This window comes from Molothrus aeneus, chromosome 5 (assembly GCF_037042795.1).
Source record: "Molothrus aeneus isolate 106 chromosome 5, BPBGC_Maene_1.0, whole genome shotgun sequence".
Taxonomy (NCBI): domain Eukaryota; kingdom Metazoa; phylum Chordata; class Aves; order Passeriformes; family Icteridae; genus Molothrus; species Molothrus aeneus.
Window position 1 is genome coordinate 225,052 of NC_089650.1, and position 13,776 is coordinate 238,827.

Here is a 13,776-nt window from a genome sequence, read left to right on the forward strand (position 1 = left end):
AACAGTTTAAAAGAAAAGCTTGTTCAAACTACGAAACATATTGGCTGCCTTATGGCAGGATGTTAAAATCACACTTCAATCCCCAAAGGGAATGGTCATCTGGAAGGACAGGGAAGAGAGATCCTTCAGGATGATGGTTTGGGGCAGAAACAGGAGTCCACATTAAGGGAGGTCACTGCACCTAGGACAGCTGCAGCACCCAGGATACTCCTCAAACGATCATGGACATGGGGAACAGGCATTTCTGGGCAAAGCCTGGTGAATTTTGCTTACCTGCACGAATCAGCTAATGGGAACTCCACCATGTGAGCTTCTGAAGGAGGCCGTGATTCAGGACAGCAGCTGGTCAGTCCATTTTATATCTGTGTTTGATGGGAGTGGCAGGAGAAAACAGCTTGTCCTTCCTGTAACCTGGACTTCTTCCAATGCTTACTCATCTATTAAGCTGAAGAAGAGTCAGAGAGGCAGCAAATGGTGAGATTGCTGTCACCTCCTTCATTTTCCTCATTTCTCCATAAAAAGTTCCCTTGCACCTTAATCACAGGCCAGGGTGAGCTGGATACCCGGTTAGTATTCATGAAGCTGTTTCCAGGAGAGGTTTGCTATAGCTAACACGTTTCAGGACACTAAGTGTCAAAAAGCAGATACTTTGCATAGTTTCAGCTCTCACAGAGGTGCTAACTCAGCTGCCTAGAAAACAACATTAATTTTGAGGAAAATAACAAAAAGATGAAAGTAGTCAAATCAAAAAAACAGCCAATATTTCCATATTCTGTAAAACTTCAGCTGTAACAGAGGCCTAGACCTTTGACTTTAGTAGCTGCCTCACACCAAACTTGTTATCTTCATTCCAGCAAATATATAAAAATACAACATTCATGAGCAAGAGGTCTTAGCACTGTAACAAAGTCTGTGCCAAAATTAGAGATGTTTTATTCTCATGGGCACACCTCCCACTCCCTTCTCTAGGATTTTGCTTTGCTGGTTTCTGTTTTGCTTGTCTGATCCAGAAAGAGCTCCAAGAGGCTTCCGAATCAACAAGGAGGGAAAGTTTCACATGGTTTTGTCACAAGTTCAAAAATAGGTCTTGACCTCCTCAAGAACATAGACAGCCCCAAAAAGATTGTATCAAGAGGGATTTCAGTGCATACCTTTCTTGTAAAGGTATTTAATTTATTCTCCTTACAAACATGGGACAATGATTGCTCTGCAGGCAGAGCAATATTCCAGCACTTCTGCCCCTTGTCAGCTCTATCATAAAGTTAATAACTATGAATCTTAACAAATCATCTGGCCAGCCTGAAACAGATTTTATTGAAGATGAACTGCAGTGGCTTTCAACCTGGCAGATTCGTGCAGCTTTAGCTACACTATCAGGGAAACTCAGGGACTGGCAGTGGAAATGATGGTGCTGCAGGAGGGAATTTCACTAACAAATACTAAGATTTCAAAAAGACTTCACTAAAAATGCAGCAACACAAGCAAGGACCTCCCTCCTGAAGATGGATGAATTCTCAGGCCCTTCCATGCAATGCCATATTTGATATCAGTGTTCCCACACGTGGACTGCCCTCCTCTGGGACACCCCCAAGGCAAGCTCCACACTCCCCTGGGATGAGCCTTCACTCCAGCATCTCTCTCAGGTCACAGCCACTCCTACCCTCCCAGCTACCTGCTTTTGCCCTTTGCACTGCTCTTTCAACACAACACTTGCAGTGCTCTCCTGCATTCCTTTGTACCTGCCGGGCAAAAGGCTGACTGCTGGCCAGCGTTTCCATGGACTGACAAGCTGAACCAGATTTTGCCCCTCAAAAGTGGCATTTATTTCTGTTTCTCTCCTCTTAACAGCCAGTGTCCTGGAAGTTACAGAAAATTGTTTACCCTTGAACCCTTACTTGCTCACCACACGTGGGTGCCTTGTGCTGTGTGTGCCAGCCACACTCACTGTATGCAGATGTGAACAGAGCCAGAACCAGAGATGCCTCCAGTATCAGCTGCACATCACTCACAGCCCGGGTGCCTCCTGCCCCCACGAGTCCTTGGAAGCCATCTCCTAGCAAACATCAGGATTGCAGACACCAGAAGGGACTCACAGAGGCCTCAGGTTCAGCCCTACAGAGGTGGGGAATACAACACTTCCAGATATCCAGGGCATTGTCTGAGCATCAACAGCCAGACATGACCAAACACTCAGCAGAGCTTTCCTGCACAAACACTTGTTCTTCTGACCCAATTATTTTCCCAACACACAGAACAAATAATTACCAAGGGGTTGGAGAGCTGTAGGAGAGGTTCAGAAGTGAATTCCTAAGTACTGTAAAACCACCACAAGATGACCAGCAAAGAGGCAGCTCCCCCTCACTCTCCTCATTCCCTCCTGCTCTGAAGGAAATGCTGGCACCCTGCTGATGAGCCATTTGTAGCACTTTGTATTCCAACTGTTGTTTTCACAGATAATGTCATCTATAAAGCACTCAAAAGGGCAAACCTGATGCACCCAATAAAAACCATACAGGCACCTCTTCATTTCCAAGAAAGGCAGCTCAGTCAAATTCTGCCATAACAAGCAGAAAGGAAAATATTTTACTTTCAAATCCTTCCTCACCGAGTCCCCACATCATGGATAATGCACTAATGAAACAGAATGAATTATCAGGTGGTGTTCCATCAGTGTGCTGACTGTACTTTTAATGAAAGCATGGACAAAGATATCATGGGCTATGAGGTACATTCAGATTCTATCAGACCAATAGCTAGAACACCCCAAAATCTCCACATTACCCTTTAGCATTGCCCTGTAATCCTACAAAACAGTGCCCACTTCATGCTTGGAATATCCATATTCCAAAAGAAAATTTTATTATGAAACATAGGTTTAAAAAGAAAAACATGACTATTTTTTCCCCATTTTCTTACACAGAGTGTTGAACTATTCATATTTAAAGAGGAGCCATGGATTTCACTTTTTAAAAAAAATTATTTATATCTATATAACTCGCAGCTGGTAGTCTACAAGGAGAGACCTTATCAACACTTGAGAAGAGACATCCCCCAAAATACTAGAACTTTGGGGCTAGAACAGCACAGGAAGTTGTTGTGGAAAGTTGATGACAGTTCTGTTGTTCCAACACCTTGGCTAGGTTTTCAGTAATAAGATATTAAGAAAGAGAACACTGATCTGGATTTTTCAAGTTAATGGTGGCAACATCTTGCAGCTTAAATTGCACTGCAGACCGAGCTGGGATTCTCCTCTTGTCCTCCAGTGCTAAACCAAAGCAAACAAACAAAAGGATTTCTCATTTCCACAGTGAGAGGACCATCTGCTGCTCAAGTAACAACCCAAAATAAAACAGTCCTTCAGGCACAGTGCACACTGACAGGATTCACCGCTGCCTTGCATCAGGCATGCCCTTCTCTTTTTTCCTTTTCTTGCTGGCTGTGCAGCTTTTCGCTGCTCCCAAAGGCTGTTTTATTTCCCAGACTCTCTTTAAGCAGAGACAATCTCGTGTGAGAAGTACAAGTCTTTAAGGCTAACGTTACAATCCAAGCAGAAGAAAAGTCACACGCAGAGAAACGATTTTCAAAGCTTCGACTAATTTTAAATGACACTTACATTCATTTCTGCAATTTTCCTGCTGTAAGCACATGAAGAACCTCATTCTACATTCCACTGAACCCCTCCAATACCCTCAACAGTCCATGAACATCCGGAGTCCAAATGAATACAGAATTAATCCCTAAGGCTGGACAGAAAATCAGGTCAGGAACCATCCCTGCTATGAGAGTCACTGCGGAAATCTTGCAGCGGGTCACTGGAACCAGGCTGCACTTCCCTGCTGGTTTTGTAACATGCTTCCTTTTCAGAGCACTTTGCCTTAACCAGCCCCTGCCCACAGCACAGCACTGGCACAGCTGTAATGCAGTGACCTGGACCATCCTGATAGTACCCACAACACACAGGTCTATCTGTCCCCAGTAGCAAGGCATTCCTAGGACATTCTAACCAGATTCTTAGCACCTTCACTCTCCCAAGAGTCTTCAGAGAAGCTGATGGTGCTCAGCTCCTGGGGCTTTTAAGCCCTTCCTTTTCCTTCCTCGGGGGAGGGAGCGACACATCAAAATAAAAGGAATAAAAGGAAAAGAAACAAAGAGTCAATGACACACACATGCTGTCCTACACACACACACACACCCCCCCAAACAGAGGGGAAAAGCAAGGAAAAAGGAAAGTTCTACAGGGTGCTGATCTGGAATGAAATGGAGTTTGGAAGAGATAGTCATATTTGGCACTGTCAGCAAAAGCTTATGAGCGGCCCGGTGACTCTCTGAGCCTTAATGCCCTTTGTACACTTGTCACTTAAAAACGTCCCTGGAAAGTTCAGCTGTGCTGCTTCTGACATGTTTCTCCCACGGCTGCTGAATGGACTTGATGGAGAGATACATTCATCCTCTCCCAGTTCCATAAAGCACTAAACAAGAAGGACATATTCCATTTGGCCTTCAAGGAGCGTTTTTATGGCCCATGCAGATCCCTTTAGAAACAACCAACATAAACCAGAGCTCTCTGTCGGAGAGCGTGGAAATTAAAAACTCTTGATGTCCCAGAGCGACCCTCAGGCTGAAGGCTGAGGTTCCTGACAAGGTTCCAGCTGCATCCTGAGCACGCCGCTCTTGTGCAGGAACCAGAGCTGCAGGAACTCCTCGGGCATGGCGTGGAAGCCCGAGTCGGGCAGCACGTTGTCGTAGTAGTGGTGGCTGATGAAGCTCCCGCGCAGGTCCACCGAGAAGGGCCAGAAGCCGTAGATGGTGACCTCCTCGCACAGCCCCAGGGCAGCACTGACCAGGAAGAGCCCCGTGGAGAGGCGCTTGGCGTGGATGCCCTTGCCCTTCCAGAAGCGGCCGATGTCCCGCAGGAAGGCGGGGTTGGCAAACAGGACGGACTGCCGGGCGCCGAAATCCTGCAGCGTGTAGTAGACGCGCAGGGAGGGTCCCGTGCCCGTCCTCATGGAGAAGGCTGGCATGTAGATGTAGCTGTGGTTGTAGACCTTCACGCTGTCCACAAAGGCTTTCCGGGACCACAGCAGGTTCTGGAACCTGGAACGGCACAAGGGAGAATCAGCAGGTCACACATGGCTTTTCCCAGATGCTTCAAAATCCACCTAAGGGCTGCTCCTCATACCCATATTTACAATTCACTGCACACCTTTTTCGAGCCCAGACAAAGTCCAGACAAACTGACACTGCCTCTCTTTGGAAACAGACACCTGAATAGAGAGTTGAAAACTATCTGGTATCCTGCTAACTCCAAAACATTTCTGATTTCACCTTCTTTAAAAAAAACAAATTAACACTGACAACGTTCTGTAAGACTCAATCCTTCTTAGCAGCATTTTTCATCTGTCCAAAATTTCTGATTTTTCAAGTATGGCAGTCTATAAAAGAAATTTTCAATTCTGTGTTGTTCTTGTTCTTAAAGGCAGACTAAAATAAGAAGCCAAGTTAGATTAGGAGAGCAAGGTATATGTACAGATTATTTCTTTGATAGCAAAAGAGCACATTACAATTTGTTTAATTGTCCATAGCTATTTCCTGATGGATGTTTTATTCCTGACAAACTGCTCCACAACCATTATCATGGACTATAAACTTCCCTAGCCATACCCCAAAGGTGGGGTTTGCTCCCCACCTCGATCACTTGACAATGTCCAAAGCCTTCAGAGTGCAAAGCTTACTACACTAAAACCCCCTTTTGCCCAAGCCTCACATGCTCCTTTCACTGCAGCCAGGCTGCTCCCCTGCCTGTGATCCCATTTTCCTGCAGCTCCCAAATGCCTGTGTTGCTGCCTCCTCTCCCTGTTTCCTGCAGCCAGGGAAGATGTGTCATGACTAATTCCCCAGCCACACACCACAAGAGTCAGAACAAGAACGTTAAGCCAGCAGCACTGGTTTTTTTCCTTTCTCTTGTGCAGGCAGAAATGGGTATAATAATATGTTTTTAAATGGTTATAAAGAGATAAATTTTATGTATAAACCTCTTTGAAACTATAATAACAATGACACAGGTTTAAATAGAATGCCAGATGACCTCAAGAAGAATTAAACAAAACTTCAGCTGAAATGACTGGAAACAAAAAAACCCAAACAGCTTCAACAGCATTGGAATGTCTCATAATATATGCCAGGTCTTTTTGTAGTCTGTTTTGACAAAAAAAATACCCCTTGAAATATTCTTGATAAATGCAAAGGTTTTGTTGGCATTTTTAATATTAAATATTTGGTCTCTTGATTTGCTACAAGGTTCTTGCAGAACTTCCTGCACATGGTATTAGAATGAAGCTGGTTTGAAATCTGAAATCTGTGTGGCTCTCACTGCTTCTCTGCAGACCTGCTCCTACTGCATGGTGCTATTTGCTAATGGAGACAGAGCCACTGGCTTCCAAGCAAGGCATCAATTCAACCCCAACCTACAAAAAACCCCAGTAATTTCATAACTTATTGCAGAAGTTATATGGCATAATTTGGCATTCTTTTCTGTGGAACCAGCCAAGACACAGCTTAGTGTAGAAGGCTGGCCAAGACCAAGGTGCCTTGGCAGAAATTCACTGTCTGCTCTCCACGTGGGCCTCTCCCTCCATGACTACCAGAACTATGACTGTTCCCCAAAATCAGCTTTACCAGCCTCTCTTCCCAAGGAGTAGCAGGACAACCTGCAGATTACCGGGTGCATGAGTTGGCTCCATCCTACCAAGCTTATTTTGTTTCCATCAGGACACTCTCACTGAAGGGTTGAAAACAAAGAAGAAACTTCAAGCTTAATGCTTCCAATATTCACCTAAGTGGTCAGACTCCCAGTACCCAAACACTGTCCTAATATCCCTAATCACTTTGGAAAGGTCCCTGTTCAGTCACTGGGCATTGCAGGCTCAAACTTCTTCCACAGTAAGGAGTGTTGAACAAACACCTTGGCTGAGGAGGGGCCAGAGGCATGGCCACTGTCTCTCCTGAAGCACCACGTCCTTTCCCACTTAGAACCAGTCCACAAATTTTACTGCAGAGGGCAAATAGCTGTGGTTATTCCAAACCTGCATTTTCTAGCAAATTTACCATTCTTAGAAAAGCCCCACGCAGCTCAGGATGGACACATTAAAACTCCTCAGCCTCAGAGGGCCAGAGACTGTCTCTGAATATTCATTTGCTATCACTGCCAGAACATTTGCAATTCTTCTGGCTAAATCCCCCAAAAGCTTTAAAGTAACAGGAAGTAAGCAGCAGTGCCATGAGACCGGTGCATGGGAGGGTCTATGCAGAAGGGACAGCAGCATTTGTCACCCTGCTGCCCCTAAACTGTCCTTTAGGAACCTCATCACCTCCTGCAAACCCTTGCCTCATTCCAGCAGTCTGGATGGCAGTGCCGTGGGCATCCTGCCAGTTCAGCACGTGGGCATCACCCAGGTGGCCAGGAGCCCACGGAGAAACATAAAACATGCTGGCTGTGGCTGGGCTGACAGTCTGACAGCCAAAAAGCTGCTGCCCATCTTGAGCACCTCATGAGGGGACATATTAGAAACAAATGAAAATTTCTGTTACCTATTCGTAAAAATGGGAGCACTCTCCAGCATCCTGACACTTCACAGGCCAGATGGAAGCTGAGAAATCTGGGAACAAATGCTGTGCATAAGCAAGTTCCTCGAGCAGGTGCTGGAAGCTCAGGTGTGCTTTCCTTTACCTCCCAGTCCAGACAAGGAATCCTGCAGGCTTTGAAGGTACCACAGCACATCCATGCCAGCCAGAAGGCTGCTCCACACTTGACAGAGAGACCAGGAAGGCTTTTCCCTGGAGGCTTTGTGGTGCCCACAGGAGCACCAAGGTGTTTGTCTCCTGCGTGTCCTGGCACAGCCCTGGATCCACACGGGCACAAATGCCAATCCTCACCCAGAACGAGGAGCTGCTGCTTCCTGGGTACTGCTGGCCTCGTCTGAGCTCCCAGCCCAGGAGCTGTGCAGCTCCAGCACACACACCGCTTCCAGAGAAATGCATCAAATGATCTAGAGCTCTGCACAGGAGTGCATCTCAGGTGCCATTATCTCCCCAGCGCAGCTTGGGGCAAGAAACGGCTGAGCTGCTCTCAGGGTCCTGCCCCAACCCTCTGCAGGCAAGCTCACACAAACCCGTGGTGAGTTGCCAGCATCTGGGTAGAACTGGAGCTGGAATCTTCCAAGCCCTGAGCAGCACCTGGAGACTCCACAAGCAGCTTGGGAATTGGCCATGATGCGTTCCAGCAGCAGCTCCCAGAGAGGCACAAGTGGCTGTGAACCCTGGCAATAACAGGTCACAGCAGCTCCAGCCCATGCAGGCACTTCTATTTCCACTGCTCTCATCAGGGGACAGGGAACAGCTCAGACCATCAGCACCACATGTTTCTGTCAGCTTCCTAGGAGAGATCAACTCAAACCCAGCAACTTTCAGCAGCATGAGGAGGCAGAGCTGCACAGATATCAGAGAAATGGTTTCCTTGCTAGCAGCTGGAGAATCCCCTCAAGTGCTCTGCTCTACTTTTCCAGAGAGAAATATTCATCCAGGAGAAAACTGCCATGGCACACTGTCACAACAGAACCACCGAAGACTTAAGAGCAGTAAGTGCTTTGGGTTTTGCTTTTAATCTGTTTTTAATGTTCTTTAGCAGATACTCAGGGACTGTGCTGCTCCCTGGTACTGAGAGACAGTTCTCAGTAACCACAGGGAATTTGCTGCAGTGACATTGAGCTGACCTCCTTGCAGATAATTATGGCAGCATTCCCTTGCATCTTGGTTTCTTTTTGATCTCCCCAGAGAGTCGCTATCTCATGCCTGTGACGATGTCCCAGGCACTGACTCTGCTGGCATCTGCAAAGTCACAGGTTCAGCATTCTGGAGTAACTGGGAGTTGACTTATCAGAGGGGAAAAATAAAATTATGTAACGAGGGGAACAGCTCAGATGCCAAAGAAACAGCACATTTTAAAATTATGACAGAGAGCTCAAGGGAATAGAGCAGAAGGCATAAAGACTTTTCTGCTATGTCCCTACGACAAACAATAACCCCACAAAAACTATTTAGGTAATTTGATGTCAGCATTAGCCAAGAATGATTTAGCAATCTGCTGCAGCTGCTGGACTCTGCTCACAGCTGGGTCACCAGAAGTCAGCCTGCACACACACGTGTGAGCCTGCTGTGCTGTGACAGAGGGGCTGTCCTGCACTCACTCCTCAGAGTGCCATTCCAACAGCAGTGCCCTCCTTCGTGCCTGTGCTCTCACTCACATCCAGCTCTTCCTGAGCATGTGCCCCTCTGGGGCTGGAGCAGACAATCTTACTGACACACAGGCTGTGTCCCAATTAGCCAATTGTTTCTGTGTGCTCATTCCACCTGTGGCACGCTTTAGGTGCAAGGCAAACTTCCTACTTGTCCACACAGGGAGCCAGAACTGAGCACTTCAAGCACTATAAATGGACCCCATTCTATTTTACCCCAGCTTTCCCACAACACAAGCCACTGTTTACTCCCCTTAAGGATGGCTACCTGACTTAAGGATCAATTGTAATCCCACTAAGGTCAATGGCAAGACCAGCTCTGATCCCAGTGGTCAGTCTGACCTCATTCCAGCCACCGTCAGCAGGAGGGATTCTCCCCTGTTCTCACTCTGAGAGCTCGTGGCATGAGTGGGGTGATGCTGTTCCCATATTCTCCTTGCCCTTTGCCCTCCTTCCCTGCTGGCTCTTTATGGACATAAACAACATGTTTATGTTTACCGACCCCCAGACTCACTGCAGCTCATCCCTTCCCGCTGAGACCCCACACTGCTGTTCTCATGGACAGGGGCTCCCAGCCTCCTGGAGCCTGTTCCTCTCTGTCCTCTCTGATACCCAGAATTAAAGACAAATTTGCCTCATTCTCCTTTTCATAAACCTTTGGAATGGTGTTTTCCGGTGCAGGGATTCTGGGTGCTTCCACCATCACCTTTAAATGGCCAGAAGAGGGGAAAACACTCTTTCCAGTGGCTTTCTGGGCTAATCTGTTTCTTTATGAGGCACTGTCCTTAGCATGTGACCTTCAGAATAATTTGATGCATGCAGAAGGTCCAGTGAGACATGGCAGAGGTATGTTTTAATCCTCATGAAGAAGCAGGCTCCTTTTCTGCGGAATTAAGCATTAATTGGAGCTTTTGAAAAACCTCCACCCACTCCTCTGTGGCCCTAGAAATACTGGATATAGTGCCAAGGGAAAGCTGACTTTTCCAATGGAACACAGAGCCAGCTATCCTGTACAGCAAAACAAGGAAACATTAAAATCAGTGTTCACTGGTATTTTGGGACTGTGTGTGATCCTGATTCTGCCACCTCGAATTAAAATGTGCTTTAAATAGCTACTCTTTCCAAAACCAGCAGAGGTAAACATCAATCCTTTCTGTTATCTGACAGCTTGGATCTTAGCTTCCAGAAGAGGAGCTGCTCATCTCAGTCTGACTCTTGGAAAATTGTGGCTGCTGTAGTCACACACAAGTGGAAATAATAAAAAAGGACAGGCAGAACAGCAGGGATGTAAATTACTTGTATTGTTAAAATTGCTGCTGCCTGGTGTTTCTAAGTCTCCTGAATACTTCCAAACTCTTGCAGCTGGAAGTCAGGAAGGTGGGAAAGTAGGAGAAGCAATGAAATCAGCTAGGAAAAACCCCAAACAGCACAAATCTAAGTCTGATATCTTTGGCTGCATGCCAGAAAGAGCTGAGCAGAAACATAACCAGATCACACATTTCCTCAGGTTTTAATGGAAAAAGAATCACAACTAAGCCCAGACAGAGACTTTGGGAGATTGCTTTTTTTGTCCCTAAGACTGCCGTGTCTTTGGGACAGCACCAAAACAGATTCATCGCCTGGATCTTTCACTCAAATACTCAGTTCCAGGCCCAGGTCCCTGTGGATCACTGCAGAAACAAGGCTAACAACATCACACCTTCCTGACTGTGCTGGCCTCCTGTGCTTTGTCACCCAAACATAAAACCTACCAAATGATTGCAGTTATCAAAGACCTATTCATAGCTGAGAACACTTTTGCTGAGTCTTGGAGTTCTCTCTTGAACGTCATGACATCCTTCACACATTAATAATTTGCAAATAGCAGTGAAGGTGACATTCAGCTACATCCTCTCTTCAAACTCCTGGAGCTCTCTCAAAAAAAAAAAAAAACTGGAAAGAGAGAGGAAAACAGCGATGTTTGAATGAGTATTGTTCTTAAAGGTGCTCTCTGCTACAAAAATTACAGACTGAAGGAAGTTACTTAAAACAGTAAATGCTTCAACAGGGATTATGCAAGACCTGTAACTAGGATGTGCTCTCTTTTGAGTATGTAAGCACCCTTTTTAAACTTTAGTACATGAATCACTGGTGCTCTCTGAGACCATGCCACAGCTGCAGCACAAATCCCTCTTAAAAACTGTCAACTAGAAGCTTGGTGAGAAAATCAGAAGTTCAGAGCCCATAGGAATATGTGGTGAATCTAAAATACTTGAAATGGGGTAAAATAAATTCACACAACTGTAAAATACATAAAAGAAGATCTCTGTATTTTTTCTGTTAGCTGCTCCCACTGGGCACCCTCCCCTGCACTCCTAAAGGGACAAGCATTGCAACTGAGCAATCAACTGGTGGCCACCTGGGTATGAACAGAGGAGGTGACAAACTGCTCTGGATCCAAACACGAGGCTGAAATTATAGAGAAAAGAGAGAAACCGACAGACAGACAAGGAAGTTCCTTCAGTCCTTGGCACACAAAAGCTCAAGCCATTTGTAAAACTCCTGGCAACAAGCCAGGGGAATTGAAACCAGCCCAAGGACTGCAGCTGTAGACCTGCAGAACAAAAAGGCTTTCCTGCCATCTGATGCCCATTTCCAGCCATCCTGGGGCTCTTCAGTCATGCTGGAAGCATCAGATGCTCCTCCAGGCTTCCAGCAGGGTCCGAGGGGCGTTGATTGCTGCACACGGGATCTTTGAAAGAGCTTTCTTTGCCTTCTGCAACTCACACACAGAGCCTTAAGGAAGACTAGAAACAAAACCAGTACATTTTCAACTGCACATCCAAGTATTTTCAGCTCAGATTTCCTGATATTGCTGTAGTTTGTCAATGAAGTAACCCCAGTAAATCTTACTTCCAAATATTTGCCTCATCTGTTATCCTCTGCATCCTCCTAACCAATTAGTTTACCAATACTTTTTTTACTTCATGATTGCCTCAATGCCTTTGTCCAAAGCCTTTTAAAAATTCAAATATACTCTACCTACTGGATATCCACATGCACCTATTCCAAGAACCCCCAGAATTTTGCAAGAGCACATACATGTATCCAGGTGTTCACTAATACTGCCTTTTACTGTAGTCTCCACCACACCGGCTGGAAGAGACGTCAGGCCTGCAGATACACTTGAGCTATTTTTCATTTGGACTGTTTGTAAACTCTGATCCCATTTCTAACACCCTCCAGTCTTCGAGTACCAAGGCAGCTTTCGGTGAGGAAGTACTCACACTGCTCTTCTTGCATGGCTGAGCCCAGTCCTGCCTATAGATTCATATCCACCCTGGATTACACCTTAAATTCACTTACAATTATCTCAGTCTCAGCCTGATGGGCCTCCCGTGGGCACAGGGAATGATCTCAGTGTCTTCCAGTGAGGAAAGATGCAAATAATTCATAGAGTCTCCCTTTTATACCTGTTTATTATAGCTGGCCAAGAACTAACCATACACACAGAGCAGGTGGGGCTGGGTGTTTTCTGCTTCTTTTTGGCTCGTGTGGGTGCTGGAAAGAGGCTGTAGCACTGGGCTTTCACCCCTCTGATTGCTCTTGGAACCTTTTTCTACCACATAGGTAAAATATTTAATCAGCCAGAGTTTATTATAGATGCAATTTCCTTTGGAAACAACTCCAGCTTTTGGTAGGATGTTTCTCTGTTTCCATTAATCTCCTTTTTCTCTGACCTTTAGTGATGTCTTTTGTAACTTCCTGTTACCTTTTCCCAAGGCTTAACAGATGCTTCTGGAACTTCGTCCCGTATGATACCCTCAGGAGAGTGCATTATTTTGGGTAGATCATCCAGATGAATTTTCTAAGATGCTCCTTGGTGCTTAAGGCTGAGAATGCCACTTAAACTTCTTTTCAACACGATCAAACTGCCAATTTAAATTGAGTGCAGGCTGCCCTAAGAGTTGAGGGGAAACTTCAACTCAACTCTTAGGGCAGCCTGCACTCAATTTAAATTGCCGGAGCTACAACAATTTTGACCAAAATAATAGAACAGAATCAAAGTACAGACAGCTGAAATATGCTGGAGCTTTTTCTAATATCTTCAACTACTTTGATATCTCTGCAAGTTCTAGTTCCTATACCTTTTTACCCTTCACTAACTTCCTTTAAAGGAGACACAGTGTAAAAGAAGTAAAAACCAACCTTTTTCTAAGGTAGCAGGAAGATCTGCTATTTGCTAGGACAAAATGATGCTTTTGAAAGCCATTGAGTACCATAGAGCCCTCTATGTGTTGCCTGAGGAAAACGGAGCCCAACATTTAATTCCCCATCTCTCTTAGTTTCCAAATGCCAATGAAGATTCAAGGGCAGAAATATTTACATTATTTAGGAGCAAATTGATAATTGTGGTTGGTGGTTTTCCCTGTCACACATCTAAAGGTGCTATAGCTCTTCTTTTTTATATAATGTGCATAACTCAGATGTGGCCCCCAGTCTGAAA

The 13,776-nt window shown here is 45.6% G+C and overlaps 1 protein-coding gene across 1 annotated transcript in view; it reads right to left on the reverse strand.

Moving 5' to 3' along the window:
• Positions 1-2,667: 2,667 nt before the first annotated feature.
• ST8SIA1 (ST8 alpha-N-acetyl-neuraminide alpha-2,8-sialyltransferase 1) overlaps positions 2,668-13,776 on the reverse strand; it is a 100,742-nt gene continuing 89,633 nt past the window's right edge. The window contains exon 5 of the mRNA XM_066550839.1: positions 2,668-5,094. Coding sequence (XP_066406936.1) covers positions 4,614-5,094 — 481 coding nt within the window. The 3' untranslated portion in view covers positions 2,668-4,613. The remainder of the gene's footprint in view (positions 5,095-13,776) is intronic.